The sequence below is a fragment of the Myxine glutinosa genome, chromosome 7, assembly GCF_964187855.1.
Source record: "Myxine glutinosa chromosome 7, kmMyxGlut1.1, whole genome shotgun sequence".
In the NCBI taxonomy this organism is placed as follows: Eukaryota; Metazoa; Chordata; class Myxini; order Myxiniformes; family Myxinidae; genus Myxine; species Myxine glutinosa.
The window spans coordinates 116,706,870-116,727,245 of NC_136267.1; the positions used below are offsets into that span (position 1 = coordinate 116,706,870).

The following is a 20,376-nucleotide window of genomic DNA, read 5'->3' on the forward strand; positions in this document are numbered from 1 at the left end:
CACACACACACACACACACACACACACACACGCACACAACCGATTTTCATGGATACCATAGGGGAGAGTACGGTGAGAGTACGGTGAGAGTACGGTGAGAGTACGGTGAGAGTACGGTGAGAGTACGGTGAGAGTACGGTGAGCAGGGCGGGGTGCCAGAGGGTATCAGATGCATGAGATGTCAAGGGAGACAGCTGATTTCCTGTTTGGCATTGAGAACCTGAATCCATTCTTGAGACAGCAGAAGCAGCATGTCCAGAGTAGTGACCTCGTCTGAATCCAAATTGATGATCTGAGATCAAGCCATTGGAGAAGAGGAAGGATTTAATATCAGAAGCGATGATTGATTCCATGGCCTTGCACGTGATTAAGAGCAGGCTGATTGGTCTGTCGTTGCATGGATCTGTTTTTGCACCTTTTTGTGTAAAATGTTAATGTTGGCTGATCCAGGTCCAGATGAGATGACCTAATGATCAAAATAAATATTAGCTAAAAAAATTTTTTCTCTACTTCATGGCAGAGTCAGTGAAACAAGAACACATGTAATCACTTCAACGTGGGAAACACCCAATGCACAGTACTACAGCGACTTGATCTGCAACAAAACGAAACCAACAACATGCAGATAATGGTCTGGTCAAAATGCTGTCCAAGGGCGGGCTTGACTTTACCGAATGATAATACTCACAAAACAAAAGTAACTACCGCTACTCTCACAGAGAATTGAGGAGAGAGTTCAAAATAATCGCACATACAGCCCAGTTATGTCACCTTGCAATTTTCATATTTTTGAGGCAAAACATCAAATTTAATCAAGATACCAGCCTAATATAATCAAAATAATCTAGAGTTGAACCAAGACATCAAGATGCCACCACACCAATGGCACAAGTGTGTATATGTAGCAGGCAAATACCGAGAGAAACAGGTGGTATCATCAACTTCCCTATACTTTTAACAAGCAATACAAAACTGGCTCGATATGACAAAAATGAAAGGAAATGTCGAAATCGCAACAATAAATGAGAAAGTGAATGTAAATGTCAAAGGATGTCAGTACAGGACATCATCCGAAGCTGTAACTTTTAGGAAAAATTAAGTCATTAATCAGGAAAAAAAACAAAATTGATGAATTAATCCACAAATAATTAATTGATTAATTGATTAATCAAAAATATCCTTTATGGCCACATCACTTGGTCACTATCATGTCACAATATTAGCTTCCTAGCTCAAAAGGTGCCTGAGATATTGCCCAGATGATAAAGAAAATAAATAAATGATTAATAATGAATTTTTTAAAAATAATAATCATTAAATAATTAAATAATTTATCAATTGGCTAATAGAACACCGAAACCACCACTGTTTCATCCGAATCTGTAAGTTAAAAAAACTAATTAACTAAGTTATTAGTCGAATAATTAAATTATATTAATCGAGTAATTGATTGATCAAAAAAAAAAAAAATCAAAATTATCCTTTATAGCCAAATCACTTGGTCATCGTCATGTCCAAATATCAGCATCCTAGCTCAAAAGGTGCCTGAGACAATGCCCAGAGGAGAAAGAAAATAAATAGGTACTTGATTAATCGATAATAATTAAATAACTAATCAATTGATTAATTAACCCAAAAAACAAAAAATACCATTTTTGCGAAAGCACTTGCTCACTATTGTGGAGAAATGTCAGCTTCCTAGCTCAAAGGATGGCTGAGATAATCGCCCGGACAAACAAACAAGAAAACAAACAAGTGCAGATAGTTTCAAAGTACACCGCCGCCATGCCAGATAATTAAATATCCTCCAGCAAGGCTTTGCCGGGGCGCCTGGCAATACCGCCGTGCAGCTCATAGAAACTGCATTGGGTGGGAGAGGTGTTCAATAATTGATCAATTGCACAATTAAAATCAACAAACAGCAATCATAAAATATTTTCTTAATCAATTGGCCAATAGCATACCTAAACCACCAGTGCTTCATCCAAAGCTGTAACTTTTTAAAAATTAAATAGCCATTAATTGAGAAAAAATATTTTTTATTAATTAAATCAATAAACAATTTATTGATTAATTGATCAATCAATAAATAAAAAATATCCTTTATAGCCATATCACTTGGTCACTGTCATGGCCAAATATCAGCTTCCAAGCTCAAAAGGTGCCTGAGATATTGCCCAGATGAGAAAGAAAATAAATAAATAATAATAATCATTTAAAAAATTAATAATCAATCAATTGGTTAATAGAATACATAAACAACCACCATTTCATCCGAATATAACTGAAAATTTTAAAATCAGGTCAACAACAACAACAACATGCATTTTAAGGCCATTTTCCCTGCTCGAGCGGGGGTTAGCCTTGCGGTCCCCATGACATTCTTCTCCATCTTGCCCTATTTTCTGCATCTCTCCTTGTTAACCCCCTTGCCCGCATTTCTTCTTCTACCATCTTTAGCCAAGTCTTTCTCGGTCTTCCCCGTCCTCTACTTCCTTCTACATTCATTTCCATCACTCTTCTCAGCCAGTCACTTTCATCCTTCCTCAACACATGACCAAACCATCTCAACCTGTTCCTCTTCACAGCATCAATCACAGGCTCTATTCCCATCATTTTTCGCAATTCATCATTTGTCTTCCTCTCTCTCAACGATACTCCGCACATCCATCGAACCATTCGCATTTCCACCCTTTCCAACCTTCGTTGCTGCTCTACGTTCATTACCCATGTCTCGCTCCCATAAATCATAACACTTCTCACACATGCAGCATACACCTTTCCCTTCAGCTTAAACGACACTCCCCTCCTCATCAGCATGCCACTCAGTTCCCGAAACTTCTTCCATGCACATCTCACTCCAGCAACCGTTGCCGAGTCTGATCCACCTTCTCCATTCAGCATGTCTCCGAGGTAGCAAAATGTTTTCACACCTTCCAGCTTCACGCCGTCTCCAAGATCCAACTTAACATTTCCTCCATCTGCAGCTCCCTCTGTGCACACCGTACATTTGAATGTAGCTGCCACACTGGTTAATGACCCTCCCAGACCACTACATTTTTGATGAACCCACTCAGCGCACATTGTACATTGAATGGAGTTCACTCCGACACCCTTCCTGCACACAGCACAGGGCCACTTCCCAGTTCTTTCCACCTCACCACATGCTTTACCACTTGGCATCACCTTCGTCTTTCCGATATTCACCTTCAGACCTTTTGTCTCCATACATTCCTTCCACTTGTTCATCTTTTCCTTCAGTCCATCCATACTTTCCGCAATCAACACCAGATCATCTGCATACAACAACTCCCACGGTAAACCCTCCTTTACGTTCTGAGCCAGCACCTCCATCACAGCTTCTTTTTTTTTTTTTTTTTTTTGTATACAAGATCGAGGCTCGTGAAAGAGCTAACATTAATCACACAAAAAGTCAAACCGACACACAAAACACAAAATAAGGGGAGCGGTAGACAAGATGGGGATAGAGGGGGAAGGACGGACACAAACACAACATTTGAGCACAGGACATCGAGAGAACTGTAGGAGGGAGAGGGCTTGGGGGGAGGTGGGAGAGGTATAAAACATATGGACACTGCAAGGATTTCCAGGAAAGAAGTTGGAATTTTAAAAAAGTGTATCTGGGGTGAAAATTAGCGGGGGAAGAAAAGATCAAGGTTTTCGATCAAGGATCAAGGGGAAGATAAGATATGGTGGTGAACAGCTGTTTTAAAGATCTGGAGGGAGGAGTGGGATTGAAGGGAGTGGGGGAGTTTGTTCCAAAGGCAGGAGAAAAGGGGAATGAAAAAGTGAAGGTGAGCAGAGAGCTTTGATTTTGGCAGTATAACCAGAAGAGGGTTGCTGGCAGATCTTGTGTGACCTGTAGGAATATTTGGGGGACAGAGCACAGAGAGAGCTGGGGGAGCAAGGCCAGAGAGGAGTCGGTAGAAGACAGAACAAAAACAGCATGTTGTGATAAACCACTGAATAAAACACTGCAGGGAAAGTTTAAACATATTGTTATGTCTGGGGCGTAGAGTGAAATCTAGAGCTAGGTAGATCTGTATCGGTAGGTATTCGACTGTCGCGGTAGGGAATCTTCCTGTAATAAGTTCTTCATGTTTAGGCGTTTGTCGGGGTAAGATGTATAATTGTGGATCTACCTGGAGATTCGTGTGATAGTTAGATAGGGGTTAAAAGATAACGCCCCTGTGAGTCTAAACCTAGTATTCAAACCTTTGTCCATTATGGCATAGCAAACCACATAAACACTTAGTTAGGTCCCTAGCGCAACATTAAATAATTCCTCCCCTTTGACATGACTTTGGAAGAGAATAGACAAGAAATCGGGCTGGAACACCGCCACAATCGGCCGCCACCATTTACACCGCCAAGGCCTACGAACCTCACCTAGCACGTGTTATAACACAAGGACCGCGGGGTCGGGGACGGGAGAGTTGGAGTGATGCCGCAGAGGGCGTGACCTGGGCGAGCCGGCGAGTTGGGAGTTTTTTTTTTATTGGCTGAGGAGTGCGCCAATGTGACGTCATCGGCCAGGGATATTATCGAGGGCAGGACGCCATTTTTTGAGAGTTGGCTGCCAGCAGTCCCGGTGTGAGTTGAGAGCAGAGCAGTTCGGAGGTGCGCTGAACCGAGGGCAGGCGAGACCAGTCCAGGAGCGAGTTGGAAGGCCAAGGCGTGCAGTCGCACCTGCGCTCTCTCTCCCCCTTTTCGACATTCCTCTTGGTTCTGGAGTTTGTGCTCGCGTTGGATGTCGTCGACGCGTGGTGCTTTTGGTGCGTGGTGCTCGGCCTTGTGGGACTTCGAGCGAGGGACCGCGTGGTGTGCGATCGGGCCGAAGGGAGCGGTGTTGGACGGCGGCCACAAAGACGACGAAAGACAAGATAAGCCCGCATCCGCGTACATTTTGAACGACGTGACGTGTTCTTTTCGTAATTCATCTCCCTCGTTTTGTGTTTGCTATCAGTCGTGTGGGGACGTCCCGATTTAGGATATTAGATTTACCGGCATGTGCTTTTTCACTGTCTTTGCTTTTATTTAATAAATCCTTGTATTATTTTTGTATATATCTGAACGCAGTTTCCTGGGTGTTTGATTTTAATAGGTAAGGCTGCGGAGATGTCGCTGTGTCCCGCCATTCCACGCGTTTGTGGTTGATGGGAATCCGCTATTGAGTTTTCGCCTCGGGAGTTTAAAGCCTCGTCATCGGCATCCGCAACTTTGATGTTAATCGGAGTTGCGTGACATTTGGTGTCAGGAGTAAAGGATTCAAACCCGTCGGACAAATTTTTTTTTTGTCCACGGCGAGACATTGACACGGTCAGGCGTACATTGCGCCCGACGTTCGAACGAAAATTTTTTATAGGTGAGGTGGAGAAATTTAATACTAATAGTCAATTGGGCATACGGAGCGCGATATCGTGTCTGTCAATTTAAATTGTGTTTTTGGAATTAAAATATATACGCGCACGGGAAACAATCTTCCGGAAGGCGGATGTCGGAGATTGACGAAATGGAGGTACGCAGCGAGGCTTCTGTCAGCGTCGGGAGTGAGCCGGAAATAGAGGGAGTAGAGGTGAGCCTTGGAACCTCCCCCGTACCGAGCACCAACTTATCCCCCTCCCCCACCGGGGAGTCGGGAGCAGTAGAAACGGCCCCGACAACCGCCCAGATGTTGGGTCAATTGCTTAGGATGGAAAATAACATAAAAAAAGATTTGGGAGAAATGAAAAGTGGGTTGGAAAATAAAATGGAGGGAATGAGTAAGGAGATGGGAGAAATGAAAAACAAAATGGAGTCCCAGGGGAATGAATGTAGGGAAGGAATGAAGGAAATGAGCGACCAAATTAGTGAATTAAAAGGGGAAAAAGAATGCTCAGAACGAGCAATTGGAGAACAAAATTAATGCCCAAACCAAAAACATGGAGGGGCAAATGGATAGATTAAAGGAGGGATTGAAAGAACAGATCGAAGGGATGGACAGCAAAATTGAGGGATTGGAGGGAAAAGTGAATGAACGAATGAATGAACATAGGAAATGAATGAAGGAAAGGCATGAAAAATTGGCAGGAAAAATTGGGGAAATGGCACAACAGCTGGGGAAACGAATTGATGGCATAGAAGGGAGTGTGCAAAACCAAATTACGGGCAGGCTGGGGGAATTGGAGTGTGAAGTAGAAACTAGGAGGGGGGGGCGATGGAAAAAGCTATAGGGGTGGCAAGTGAATCGATACGGACAGAATTAATGTCAAAAATAGAGGAGGGCATGACCCAGGCTGTCCGAAAGGGGGAAGTGTTGGAGGGTCGAATTGATAAAGCAAATGGGGACCTGGAAGGCTATCGGGGCCGGGTGGATGCCAGAATGCAACAGCAGAGTTAAGAATGGGGACTGCTCAAACAACAGGGGGGAAAATTGGCCGAGGAGGTGAAAGGGTTGGAAACCCGCATAAAAGAGCAGGAGCAAGGGTTAATTGAGAAAGGCCTGTGGGGGCCGCAAATTGATATAATGAAAGGGTGAGTGATTTGATGCTACAAATAGTAGTGGACTTAGTACCGACCCCTGATGCACTCCCACCTTCACCTCAAACTCACCACTGTTCCCGTCCTTCGTCCTTACAGCTGTGCACGCTCTTTTGTACATTTCCATCATTACTCTGATCAACCATTCCTCCACTCCTAACTTCCTCATTGCCCATGTCAATACTTTGCGTGGAACCCTATTGAATGCTTTCTCCAGATCAACAAACCCAAGAAACAACTTCTTCCTCTTCTCCATGTACTTCTCCTGCAACTGCCTCACAATAAAAAGCGCATCTGTCGTTCCTCTTCCAGGCATAAATCCAAACTGCATTTCGTCGATCTTCACTTTCTTACTTATCCTCCTCTCCAACACCCTTTCCAATACCTTCATTCCATGCTCCAATAACTTTATCGCTCGGTACGAGCCACACTCTAGAGTCTAGAGGGTCACCTTTCCACTTGTATAGAGGGACGAGGGTACTCAGTTCCCAATCCACTGAAATGCGGCCTTCTTTCACCGCCAGATTACAGATCTCTGTCATTCTCTTCACACCCCAACTTCCTGCTGCCTTCAATTTTAATCGTCAGTAATCGAATAATTAAATAATTAATCGATTAATTAATAAATCAAAAATAGCCTTTACAGCCAAATCACTTGGTCATTGGCATGTCCAAATATCAGCTTCCGAACTCAAAAGGTGCCCGAGATGATGCCCAGAAGAGAAATGAAATATACAAGTGCTTAATTAATCGATAATAATCAAGTAACTAGTGCTGTTAGCTAGATTCAAAATCCCGTCTCGGAACCGTCTCGATAAATTTTCAATTTTCATAATGGGATCTCGGCTCGGCTCGGTTCCCGGCAAAGTATAAAAAATAAAAATAAAAAAATTTAAAAATAAATAAATAAATAATAAGGCTTCAAAAATAATGGAATTTCATTACAATATATAAACAACAATGAAAAAAATTCATTTCTGACGTTGAGTACTTAAATTCCGACTTAGCTTCCATTTACCAGGATGAAATAAAATACACCGCCTACATGCAGATGATCGGCCACCGATGGGACCGGGTTATCTCATTACAGTTTGTATTGTCGTGTAATTTCTTGCTCGGAATGTCAGAGAGAGGGAGAAAATGTTTCTGCCCAGGCATATTCGAGTCCAGGTTGGAGTTTCATTATCATTTTGCGAGTTGTGATTGCCAAGGGGCTCGCTCCCCCCCCCCCCCCCACCCCCCGTTCCCCTCCCCTCCCCCGCCCGGCAATGCCGGGTACTTCTGCTAGTAAATTATAAAGCAGGCGGTGTAGTGATCACCCCCCCCCCCCCCTCCTTATTTTGACTCTGTGACTAAAGTAAACGTAATCAACTTATCAGGCCTAAAGTGGAGATAAGATAACCAAAATACTTTCACATTCAAACCGTCAAACCAAACCCCGAGGGATTCTTACAATTTATAGATTTAGCGTTGCAATTAAACATAAACGTTCATCAAAAACTCATTTCATAAAACTACATAATGTATTGTACTTGTATTAATACATTGTGTGTAGAATAATCCGTTATAAACGTGTTTTTAATCTAAATAAACATCGTCCCTCCAATCACGGGGCCTCGAGCGAATCCCTCGATATTAATGTGCTAAAGACCCTAGCAACCACATTCCGTAACTCGTCTCCAAGGACGGACACGTGACCGCAGCGTAAAGCGGAGCGAGGCGGAGTGATACAGCGGAAGGATTCGACGGTTTAAATAAAGCCGCCATGCGGCGGATTTTCATTGTGACCTTCATCCTGATGTCGTTACTTCCGCCACCAAAGGTGGATGGAGGTTATGTTTTCACTCCTGTCTGTTTGTCCGTTTGTTTGTGAACACAATATCTCAAAAAGTTGTGGACGGATTCGGACGAAATTTTGTGGAGATGCAGCGTGTGTGACAAGGACGACATGATTAGATGTTGGTGAAGATCCGGATTCGGAATTCGGATTCGTTTGCAGTGCATTGTTTGTTGACGAGGGGAAAATCCTGGAACAGTGAGTTTACTTTATCTATCATCGTTTGTGTCAGTTCAGCTGCACTTGCGAAAAATGATGCTTGTGCAGAAGCAGAGTAATGAAAGCAAGGCTCAATAAATGCCTCTATTATGGAAAATATCTGCAAGAAGTTGGAATTTTAACCGGAATTTTTTTACCGAGAAATTGCGTCAATCAATTTATCTCGGGACCGTCCCGAGACAGTCTCGAAAGCCGAAACCGCCGGGATTTCGCCCCGGTCTCGGCTCGGTTGACAGCCCTACAAGTAACTAATCAATTAATTGTTTAATCAAAAAACAAAAAATACCGTTTTTGACAAAGTACTTACTCGCGATTGTGCCCAAATTTCAGCTTCCCAGCTCAAATGATGGCTGAGATATCGCCCAGGACAAACAAACAAACAAGAAAACAAACAAACTGAATGAAAACTGAGTACTCCCTTTCAGCGTGCGTCATTGCCGGGCCCCCTTCAGTGACCCGGCAATGACGTTATACAGCGCATGGAGATGGCATTGAAAAGGAGCGGTGTACAATAATCATAAGATAATTTATCAATTAGCAAATAGAATACCGAAGCCACCACCGTTTCATCCGAATCAACCTTTAAAAATATATATTCATCAAGTCATTAATCAAATAATTAATCGATTAATGGATTAATCAATAAATCCAAATTAGACTTCACAGCCAAATCACTTGGTCATTGTCATGTCCAAATATCAGCTTCCGAGCTCAAAAGGTGCCTGATATATTGCCCGAGATACGAAAGGAAATATATAACTACTTAATTAATCGATAATAATTAAATAACTAACCAATTGATGAATCGATTAATCAATCAATCAAAAATAGCCTTTATAGCCAAATCACTTGGTCATTGGCATGTGCAAATATCAGCTTCCCAACTCAAAAGGTGCCTGAGATAATGCCCAGAAGAGAAAAGAAATAAGTACTTAATAATTGTTCAATCCTGACAAATCTCACACTCTTACTATGTCTCTCCGAAAAGACCGACTGGAAAACCCTCCCATCTACTTTCTCAACAATCCTCTCCAAGAAGTTCTGTCGCTCAAGCTTTTGGGTCTCACTATCGGCCATGGTGAGCCTGGTGTTGGCTTAGTGGTTAGGGTGCCGGCTTGGGATCCAAGGATCCTGGGTTTGAATCCTGATTGATCGCTGAATTAACGCCAGGGGGGGTTGACTCAGCCTGTCATCCTTCCGAGGTCGGCAAATTGAGTACCAGTTCACTGGTAATTCCCTGTGTGTGGCAAGAGGCGACTAACAGGGTTGGTGGCAGGGAGGGCATCCGGCCATAAAACATTGCTTCAAAAAGGGGACCACAGTGCCTGAAAAAGGAAAACCCCTGCTCTGCGGGGGAAAATGGCCTCTAAAGGTGGTCCTATCTGCCATGATCTTTCTTGGGAAAACAACATTTCCAAGCTGGCCTACTAAGCCAGTCGACGACTGGGCATCCTCCGTCATGCGAAGTCCTTCCTTGGCACACCTGAGCTCCTCACCATATACAAGGCTTTCATCCACAGCTCAATGGAATACTGTTCCCCCCTCTGGGCCGGTACTCCTGCCTCACACCTACCTCGGCTTCATGCTGTTGAAACCAAAGCTTTCAGAATCATTGGAATCTCCTGCGATGAAGCTAATTCCGAGGGCCTTTCACTCACACACCGCAGGCAGGTTGGCGGTCTTTCTGTCTTCTACCGACCTCTTCGGCCTTGCTTCCCCAGCTCTCTCTGTGCTCTATCCCCCAAATATTCCTACAGGTCACACAAGATCTGCCAGCAACCCTCTTATGGTTAAACTGCCAAAATCTAGGCTCTTTGCTCACCTTCACTCTTTCATTCCCCTTTTCTCCCACCTCTGGAACAAACTCCCCCACTCCCTTCAATCCCACTCCTCCCTCCAGGTCTTTAAAACAGCTGTTCACCACCATCTCTTATCTTCCCCCATCCAAAACCTTGATCTTTTCTACCTCCGCTAATTCACACCAGATACACTTTTTTGAAATTCCAACTTCTTTCCTGGAAGTCCTTGCAGTGTCCATACATTTTATACCTCTCCCACCTCCCCCCAAGCCCTCTCCCTCCCACATTTCTCTCGATGTCCCTGCTCTCAAATGTTGTGTTCATGTCCTTCACCCTCTCTCCCCATCTTGTCTATCACTCCCCTTATTTTATGTGTCGGTTTGCTACTGTGCTACTGTGTTTTATGTGTCGGTTTGCCTTTTTGTGTGATTAATGTTAACTCTTTCACGAGCCTCGATGTTGTATACAAAAAAATAAATAATAATAATCGATAATAATTAGGTAACTAATGAATTAATTGATTAATCAAAAAACAAAAAATACCATTTTTGCCAAAGTACTCACTATTGTGCCCAAATTTCAGCTTCCCAGCTCAAATGATGGCTAAGATATCGCCCGGACAAACAAACAAACAAGAAAAAAAGAAAACAAACCAAAGCAAACAACCGGAGTGTTTACAAAAACAAACAAAGAGTACTCCCTTTCAGCGTGTGTCATTGCCAGGCCCCCTTCAGTGCCCGGCAATGACGTTATGCAGCGCCTGGAGATGGCATAGGAAAGGAGCGGTGTACAACAAACAACCAGAGTGAAAACTGAATACTCCCTTTCAGTGTGCATCATTGGACATAATCAAATGCAATTTAGCAGAGTAGACAACATTCTTATCAGGTTTCTAAATATAAATAAAGCATTTAATCTTTTCGTGAAATCAATGCATTGCTATTAATGGACCATCATCCTTTCACCTCCCCTGAAGAGGCTGGAATGTCCCAAGGTAGTACCTTGAGCCCAGTCTTGTTCCACAACTACATAAATTATCTCTCCAACGCTCGGAAAAGTCTTCATTTTTTGCAGACTCCACATTATCTATTACCGCTTCCTATGGACAAACAGATGGCAGCTCCATCACTCTCTGATCTGGACTTGGATAGATGCCCGTCTAACAAATGAAATGTGTTTTTTCAATCCCGACAAATATCGCAGTCCCACTCTCGAAACATCCATCAAAAGAACCCCGAGCTATACATTTCCATCGTCAACACTCGGAAGAGGTCCAGTCTCTTGAATCTCTCCCACCAGCCATGGGCCAACTATATACCAATGCTGGCTGGCCTCCAAAGATAACTGCAGAGTGAGCATCCTCAATAATTTCATGCAATTTCTCAAAATAAAAAAATTCATAAAAAATGCAGAACTACACACAGCATTACAAAAGGCCCGTTTCCATAGCTCAATGAAGTACAGTAAAGCTCTCTCCTATGGGCTGATACCACAGCGTCAAATCTATCACTGATTCTGTAGAGTCTAAATCTCTCAACATTATTGTCATCGCCCATGATGCCAAAGTAAAAAGTCTGTTGCTCTTATCAACCAGACTCGGTGACACAATGGTTCTGAACGACCGCTATGAGTCTGGGAGGTCGGTGGTTCAAACGCTGGCCGAATCACACCAAAACCCTGAAGAAGAAAAAAATGATGAAAATGTGCATGCTGCTTGATGTCAGCATTTTAAAGGACAAACGCCAATTAGCAATATCACTGCAGGCTTTGGTGGGTCTCAAGCCCTCCTCCTGCGGTTCTCCTTGTAAGGTCCGAGGCCTCTCAGATTGGATTAGTGCAAGAACTTCTGCGATTAGGGTGGGAATATATAATTTAGCTACTGCACAAGCCTACAATGGCAAACTCCAAACTAGAGGTTCCAGGGAACCTGAACTCAGCTGGTCTATATCAATATGGTTAGAATATGCATAATAGAACGACAAACTATATAGTTTATATGTGCTAAAAATATGACAAAAATTGATTTTTCAATATGGCCGTCCTGCCACGCCCATTTTTGGGCGTGCAACGCCCAAATGCAATCCCAAACTAGTTTATGTCTTAAAGATGCTGTATAACAAGTTTCATCAAATTTCATCAATATTTGTGACGTTTAGAGCGTAGACGTCGAATTGTTTACAGACAGACGACAGATGGACGACAGACGGACGACGGAAACTGGGTGTCGACAAAAAAAACTCAGCTGGACATAGTCCAGTTGAGTTAAAAAGGTATTGTGGGATCTATCACAAATGAATACTAGCAGACAGAACAGCTGTCTTAAAGTCGATCCCAAAGGTAGGCATACAAATTGATGTAATGCTGTTTGTGAAGCACACGCATGACTGATTATAGTCGGGTAAGAATTTTTCGTGTCCTCATGACAAAATGGAGTGTCCACATATCCAATACCATCATCCCCGACAAAAACCTCCCTTGCCACAATCCTTCCCCACCAGACGTCCACAATCACGCACACTTGCACCACCATCTCATCTGCACTGCAATCCTCGTGCGCACCCACAGCACTCCTAACACGGACCATTCCAACCGCAACCCCAATGCCATCACCCCGATTTTAAACTCCCTCAACCCTTACTCTCATAGCCTGCCCACACCCATCACACCCCGTCTGTCGCCTACGCACTCTGCACTCTGCACTCTGCACTCTGCACTCTGCACTCTGCACTCTGCACTCTGCACTCTGCACTCTGCACTCGTCCTCCAAACAGTGATGACACCATTTACATTTCACTGTCTGACAACATGGACCAACTTCTATCCACTCATCCCAACTCTCTCTTCCTCATATGTGGTGACTTCAACCGTCATCATGCCAGCTGGTTGGGTGTGGGTTCCTCTCTCACCAGTCATGGCACCTCAGCAAAGGACTTCTGTGACTCACTGGGATTGACACAATCTGTCAATTTCCTGACCCGGATCTCAGCCAATGGAGTATCTTCTCTTCTAGACTTGGTTATGACAAACTTCCCTGCTAATGTCTGCTGCTCTTCTTCTGCTCCAATCGGTTCTTCTGATCATGTGCTTGTCAAAGTGGACATCTCTCTGGCCATTCTCAGAGAGCCTCCTCAGCGTCGACGAGTCTGGCATTTCACTCAGGCTGACTGGGACGGTCTTCAAGCAGCCATCAATCGTCTGGATTGGTCTCCCATCTCCACTGCCTCTGACATCAATTCTTCCTGGGAATTCTTCCAAAGCAAACTGCTCTCTCTCTCATGCACAGATTTATCCCATCTCGTCTTCAGTTGTCTTACCCTTCCTCCCGTCCATGGTACACTGAATCTTGTGGTGAGGCAGTTGCCCTGAAACAACTTGCCTTTGCCTCTTGGAAGGCAAATCCAACTGAAGGCAATCTCAGTTCCTTCCACCAAGCTCGGAACAAGTGTGTGTCTACCCTCAGGAGTGCCAGGAAGCACCATCTCTCCACACTCAAGAATGAACTCTCAAACCTGTCTCCTTCCTCCAAATCCTGGTGACGTCTGGTCAAATCCGTTTCTGGTGTTTGTTCCCCCTCCATCCCCTCCCTTACCTCAAATGGCCACACAGTTGACATCGCACGTGACAAAGCCGAATGCCTCAACTCTGTGTTTGCCTCAAAATCTTGTGTCCCAAACCCATCTCTCTCTGTTCCCACCCTTCCCAGTCGAACCCAACTGCTCCTGGACTCTGTGTCCTTCTCTCCTGACAAGGTGGAGGAGTTTTTGTCCAACCTCGACTCTGATTCTGCAACTGGACCAGACGGCATCAGCCCACGGGTCCTAAAATCCTGCTCTGCTGCTCTATCTCACCCTCTCTGTCCTTTTTACCCTCTCTTTTGCTCAAGGTCATCTGCCAGCATCCTGGAAATCAGCAAACATTACCGCTTTACACAAAAAAGGTGCAAAAACAGATCCTTGCAACTACAGACCAATCAGCCTGCTCCCAATTATCAGCAAAGTCATGGAATCCATCATTGCTTCGGATATGAAATCTTTCCTCTTCTCCAACGGCTTGATCTCTGATCATCAATTTGGTTTCAGACCAGGTCACTCTACTCTGGACATGCTGCTTCCGCTGTCTCAACAATGGATGGAGGTCCTCAATGCTAAACAGGAAATCAGAGCTGTCTCCCTCGACATATCACGTGCCTTCGATACGGTCTGGCACCCAGCTCTGCTCACCAAACTCTCCTCCTATGGTATCCATGGAAATCTCCATGCATGGCTTGCGGACTTCCTCTCTGGTCGTAGTCAACGTGTGGCCCTGAATGGATTTCTCTCAACTCCCCTTCCTGTTCAGGCTGGAGTTCCCCAAGGCAGTGTTCTGGGCCCTGTGCTTTTTCTGGTCTTTATCAATGATCTCTCCGACTCTCTGGAAAATCCTCTCTATCTCTTTGCTGATGACTCCTCTCTGCCGCTCCATTCCTCTGCCCTCAGATCGGCAGTCTGCAGCCTCCTCACTCTCTGAAGACTTGGACAAAATCACAGACTGGTCAAACAAGTGGAACATGTCTTTCAATCCTGACAAATCTCACACTCTTACTATGTCTCTCCGAAAAGATCGACTGCACAACCCTCCCATCTACTTTCTCAACAATCCTCTCCAAGAAGTTCTGTCGCTCAAGCTTTTGGGTCTCACTATCTGCCATGATCTTTCCTGGGAAAACAACATTTCAAATCTGGCCTCCAAAGCCAGTCGCCGACTGGGCATCCTCCGTCGTGCGAAGTCCTTCCTCGGCACACCTGAGCTCCTCACCACATACAAGGCTTTCATCCGCAGCTCAATGGAATACTGTTCTCCCCTATGGGCCAGTGCTCCTGCCTCACACCTAGCTCGGCTTCACGCTGTCGAAACCAAAGCTTTCAGAATTATTGGAATCTCCCGCGATGAAGCTATCTCTGAAGGCCTTTCACTCACTCACCGCAGGCAGGTAGGTGGTCTTGCTGTCTTCTACCGACTCCTCTCCGGCTTTGCACCCCCAACTCTCTCTGTGCTCTGTCCCCCAAATATTCCTGCAGGTCGCACAAGATCTGCCAGCAACCCTCTGATGGTTAAACTGCCGAAATCTCGGCTCTCTGCTCACCTTCACTCTTTCATTCCTCTTTTCTCCCGCCTCTGGAACAAACTCCCTCACTCCCTTCAATCCCACTCGTCCCTCCAGGTCTTTAAAACAGCTGTTCACCCCCATCCAAAACCTTGATCTTTTCTACCCCCGCTAATTCACCCCAGATCCACCTTGTTTGAAATTCCAACTTCTTTCCTGCAAGTCCTGGCAGTGTCCATATGTTTTATACCTCTTCCACCCCCCCCCCCTTCCCATGCCCCCCCCCCCCCCCCCAATGCCCTCTCCCTCTCACAGATCTCTCGATGTCTCCATGTCTCTCGGTCCCTGCTCTCAAAATAATGCTGTGTTTGTGTCCTTCCTCCTCTCTCCCCATCTTGTCTACCGCTCCCGATGTTATAAATATGTTTTATGTGTCGGTTTGTCTTTCTGTGCGATTAATGTTCGCTCTTTCACGAGCCTCGATCTTGTATACAAAAAAAAAAAAACAAAAAAAAAAAAACTGCCAATGCCAACAACACTAATAATCACCTGCACCCTATGCACCCCTCATGCACACTGTTCTGCAGGCTTTGAGGGCTTCGTGTCTTATGGGCTCAAGCTTCAGTGCTGGGTAATTCCGTTCTCCGGTGACTTTTGGTCATGCTGTTCCTACGAAGCTTTTATGACAATGGCTCACCACAGCTGGCAGAAGCGATTCCCTATGGTGAGGCTAATGTCATCATTGATCCAAACTAGCACACTGCAAGGAGACATTATATGGGGGAGAGGGGCAGCTGGCCCACAAGTTTTGGGGCTAACTATTACGAAGAGTCAGACCATAATTAAACTTGGTAGATATGCAGTACATCTTTATTGATGAATAATAAACCACTTTTTTCTTTTTTTTTGGTGACATGGTGACCGAGTTTCCACTCCCATTCCATCAGCTTATTGTGGAATGCAAAGCATCGCATAATCGAGCAATGATCTAATATTTGCATCAAGGGAATGACAACCATGGAGAATAATGCTCTATTGTGCAAACATTAGGTCAAGATGCCCCCCTCCTCTCCAAGTAACTAAATAACCGGTTTGAAATAAAGCACAGACTGAGAACAGATGATGAGCCAAGATCAATACCTTGCACTGAGGTGACATCTGATGAAAAGGCAAATGGTGTTCATGACACAATGATAGAAATAGACGTATCATCATTAGCAATTAGCCTGTATCCTTGGCATATGCAAAACATCTGTTGAACAGATACTGTGCGAAAAGATAAACATGAACAAGGTCTTGGTAATGTGTGTCTTGAAATTTGACACCATAGCAGAATACAGCCAAGATACAAATTTCACATTAAGATACACCACTTTGATCCCGAATCAAAGGAACAAAGTAAATAGTGGAAAACATGTTCTGCCCCTCCCATGAAATCCAAGACTGCTGTCTCCAGGGGCAAGATCATGAGATGAGTTTTCTTGGACGATGAAGAAGTTATTATGGTGGAGTATCTGTAGAATGTAATGACTATTAATGCATATATCATGTAAAATAATTGCACCAACTTCGGGAAGAAGATTCTGATGGAATGTTTTCTGTTTAGGCTGGAAAATTGCCTGACCCCAATCGTAAACAAAGCACCATTCCTCATTTTCAGTTTCGGGGGTTAATGATGTGGGAAGCATCTGTTCGGAACCTTTGGAGAAGGTATGAGTTTTGGGGGGAGCATTTGAAGAATTTGGGGGGATGGTCAGGTGAAGCGATTTTTTAAAGGATTCTACCAAGGGTGGGAGTCAGTGTAGATTTCTGTAGTAGAGCGACAGGTGTGAACCAGTTTTTGGAGGGGTGGTTTGGGAAGGAAGGGTTTAGGTTTGTGAACATTAGAGGCTCCCTGCATAGTCATAATGTGTGTATTCAGACAGGTGACAGGGTGCTTGATTGAAGGGCAGTGAGATTCGTGGAGGTTATTGAGAAAGAAATTGGGACTTTTTTTCTTTTTAGACTAGACTAGAGGCTGCGGATGTGGTTGAAGGGTTGGGGCAACAAGCGATGGTTGATGGAACGGTATTATTAACCGTTTTATATGAATGCCAGAAACTTGAATGGAAATATGGAAGAACTGGAAGCTACGATGGATGGCGAGGGGGTATGCTGTACTTGCTGCGAGATGTGGTTTAGTGAGAAATCCAAATGGAGGATGGCAATTCAAGGGTACAGGGTTTATAGGTGTGATCGGAAAGAGGAAAAAGGGAGGAGGTGCGGCAATCTGAGTGAAAGACAGTATTGTATCGAAACAAAGGCACAATTTAAGGAGGGAATTGATGGAGAGGATTCTGTGTGGAGAGAAATAGGAGATTGCAGGAATAGCAAGATACTTGCGAGATGCCTTTACAGGGTTCCTGGTATGAAGGAGGAACATTAAAGATGGACACGTGAATAATTTAGAAAGACACACGATGAGGGAATAATTTTCATGATGGGAGATCTTACCTTGCCAGAGACAGACTGGGTCCAGGAACAGGAGAAAGCAGAGTCGATGAGGATTTTCTGTCTTGTCCAATATTGCTTTTTAACCCAGTTTGTAGAAAAGCCCATGAGGGAGAGTACAGTATTAGACCTCTTCTTTAGTAATAAGCCCAATATGGTGGAAGAATATCTGGGGACAAGCAACTACAAAGTAGTAAGTAGTAAGTATATTGTTGAGATGTGAAATTCAAAATAGTGATGCAAGGCTGGTTGATTTTAGTTAGGAGGGCAACCCTTATGGGTATGAGAAGCGACTTGGGAGCTTTATATTGGCAAAAGTTAATGAGTGGGTGGTCTGCAACAGCAAAATGGGCAACCTTCAGGGAGGAAATGTGTACGGTGCAGAAAAGACATATTCCAGCGAGATAGAAAGCTGGAGGCAGATATAGACCAGGGACAATGAAATATGCTATATATTGTTTTTGACCCCATCTCTCAATTAAGTGACCGGCAATTAAGCCGGCAAAACCGGCAAAAAACCGGCAAAAAACCCAGCAATTAAGCTGGGATGAATGATCCCGGTGTGTACCCCGGTTTAGAATAGGTACACTGTATCCCTGCGCATCGTAAGAGCATGACCAAGGGTTGGCGTCAGGAAGGGCATCCGGCCATAAAAACATTGCCTCAAACAGGGAACCATGATTGTCATGGGGCCCGCAAGGCTAACCCCCGCTCTAGCGGGGAAAAAATGGCCTTAAAACGATCATTCATTCATATTCTCAATTAAGTGAAGAATCACTTGAGAAATGAAATTTTTTTTATCGGATCAGAGTCTTCACCAAAATCGAATCGATTCGTCCTCGTTACACAACCAACCTGTCCACCAAGTTTAGTCAGAATCCGTCCATAATTCTGAGACGTCGTGCTAAATATCGGTTTTAGCCCCATCACTCAACGGTGAAGAATCACTGAAGTTCTCAGATACAGATCTTCACCAAAATCTAATCATTTCGTACTTGTCACACCAAATTTTGTCCTAATCTGACCACAACTTTTTGAAATATTCTGTTCACAGACAAACACAGTCAGACATGAAAACACAACCTCCGCCAACCTTCGGTGGTGAAGGAGCAGTACAACAACAGCAACAACAGGCATTTTAAAGGCCATTTTCCCTGCAAGAGCGGGGGTTAGCCTTGCGGTCCCCATGACGATGTTCTCCATTTTGCCCTATTTTCTACATCTCCCCTTGTTAACCCCCTTGCCCGCATTTCTTCTTCGACCATCTTTAGCCAAGTCTTTCTCGGTCTTCCTCATCCTCTACTTCCTTCTACATTCATTTCCATCACTCTTCTCAACCAGTCATTTTCATCCTTCCTCAACACATGACCAAACCATCTCAACCTGTTTCTCTTCACAGCATCCATCACAGGCTCTATTCCCATCATCTTTCGCAATTCATCATTTGTCTTCCTCTCTCTTTTCTCTTTTCTTTCTTTTCTCGTTCTTCTTCTCTCTTTTCTTCCAAGTTTCGGTCAGAAAAAACACGTCGATATCGTTATCTTGAATGAATATGAATCCCGGTGTGTACCTCGGTTTAGAATAGGTACACCGTATCCCTGCGCATCGTAAGAGGCGACTAAGGGTTGGCGTCAGGAAGGGCATCCGGCCATAAAAACATTGCCTCAAACAGGGAACCATGATTGCCATGGGGCCCGCAAGGCTAACCCCTGCTCTAGCGGGGAAAATGGCCTTAAAAACGATCATTCATTCATTCATTCATTCTCTCAACCATACTCCACACATCCACCGAACCATTCGCATTTCCACCCTTTGTTGCTGCTCTACGTTCATTACCGCCATGCACCATACACCTTTCCCTTCAGATTCAACGACACTCCCCTCCTCGTCAGCACGCCACTCAGTTCCCGAGCAGTAAATCACAATAAAACCAAAAAAATAAAAAATCATTTTCTTAATACAGTGAGGTAAAGAAAACAAAGTTCCTCCATGAGCCTTGACTCTGTATACAAAAACGACAATTAACTGTGGAGACCAATAAAGAATGAATTGCAAAAAACAAGAAAATAGTTCCTCCTCACCTCTTCACTCTGCACTTCCACTTTAGGGTTGCTGGAAGATCGTCTAAGAACACCCGCCTGACTCACGCAGCTTGTAGCGTCAGACTTTGAGCGCTGGTGGGTGCGCTTGCTTGGTGAAACTGCCGATAACACCATACCGGGACAAGGCAACGATGGGGGAATGAGACTAATGACAGCTTTACTTCGAATGCGATTGATACCTGCACACAGAAACATTTGACAAAACACAATGAGGATAAATGACAACTTTGGGTTAAGAATCCTATGGTGCTAAGGCCTTAAATTTCAAATATCTAATACGAATAGCTTATAACATCAGGCATGTGA

The 20,376-nt window shown here is 44.2% G+C and overlaps 1 protein-coding gene across 1 annotated transcript in view; it reads right to left on the minus strand.

The window, feature by feature from the left end:
* Positions 1-20,376, minus strand: part of PI4KB (phosphatidylinositol 4-kinase beta) — an 87,888-nt gene that overhangs the window by 53,258 nt on the left and 14,254 nt on the right. Inside the window, 1 exon segment of the mRNA XM_068122933.2 lies at positions 20,050-20,249. Within this exon segment, the coding sequence (XP_067979034.2) occupies positions 20,050-20,249 (200 nt within the window).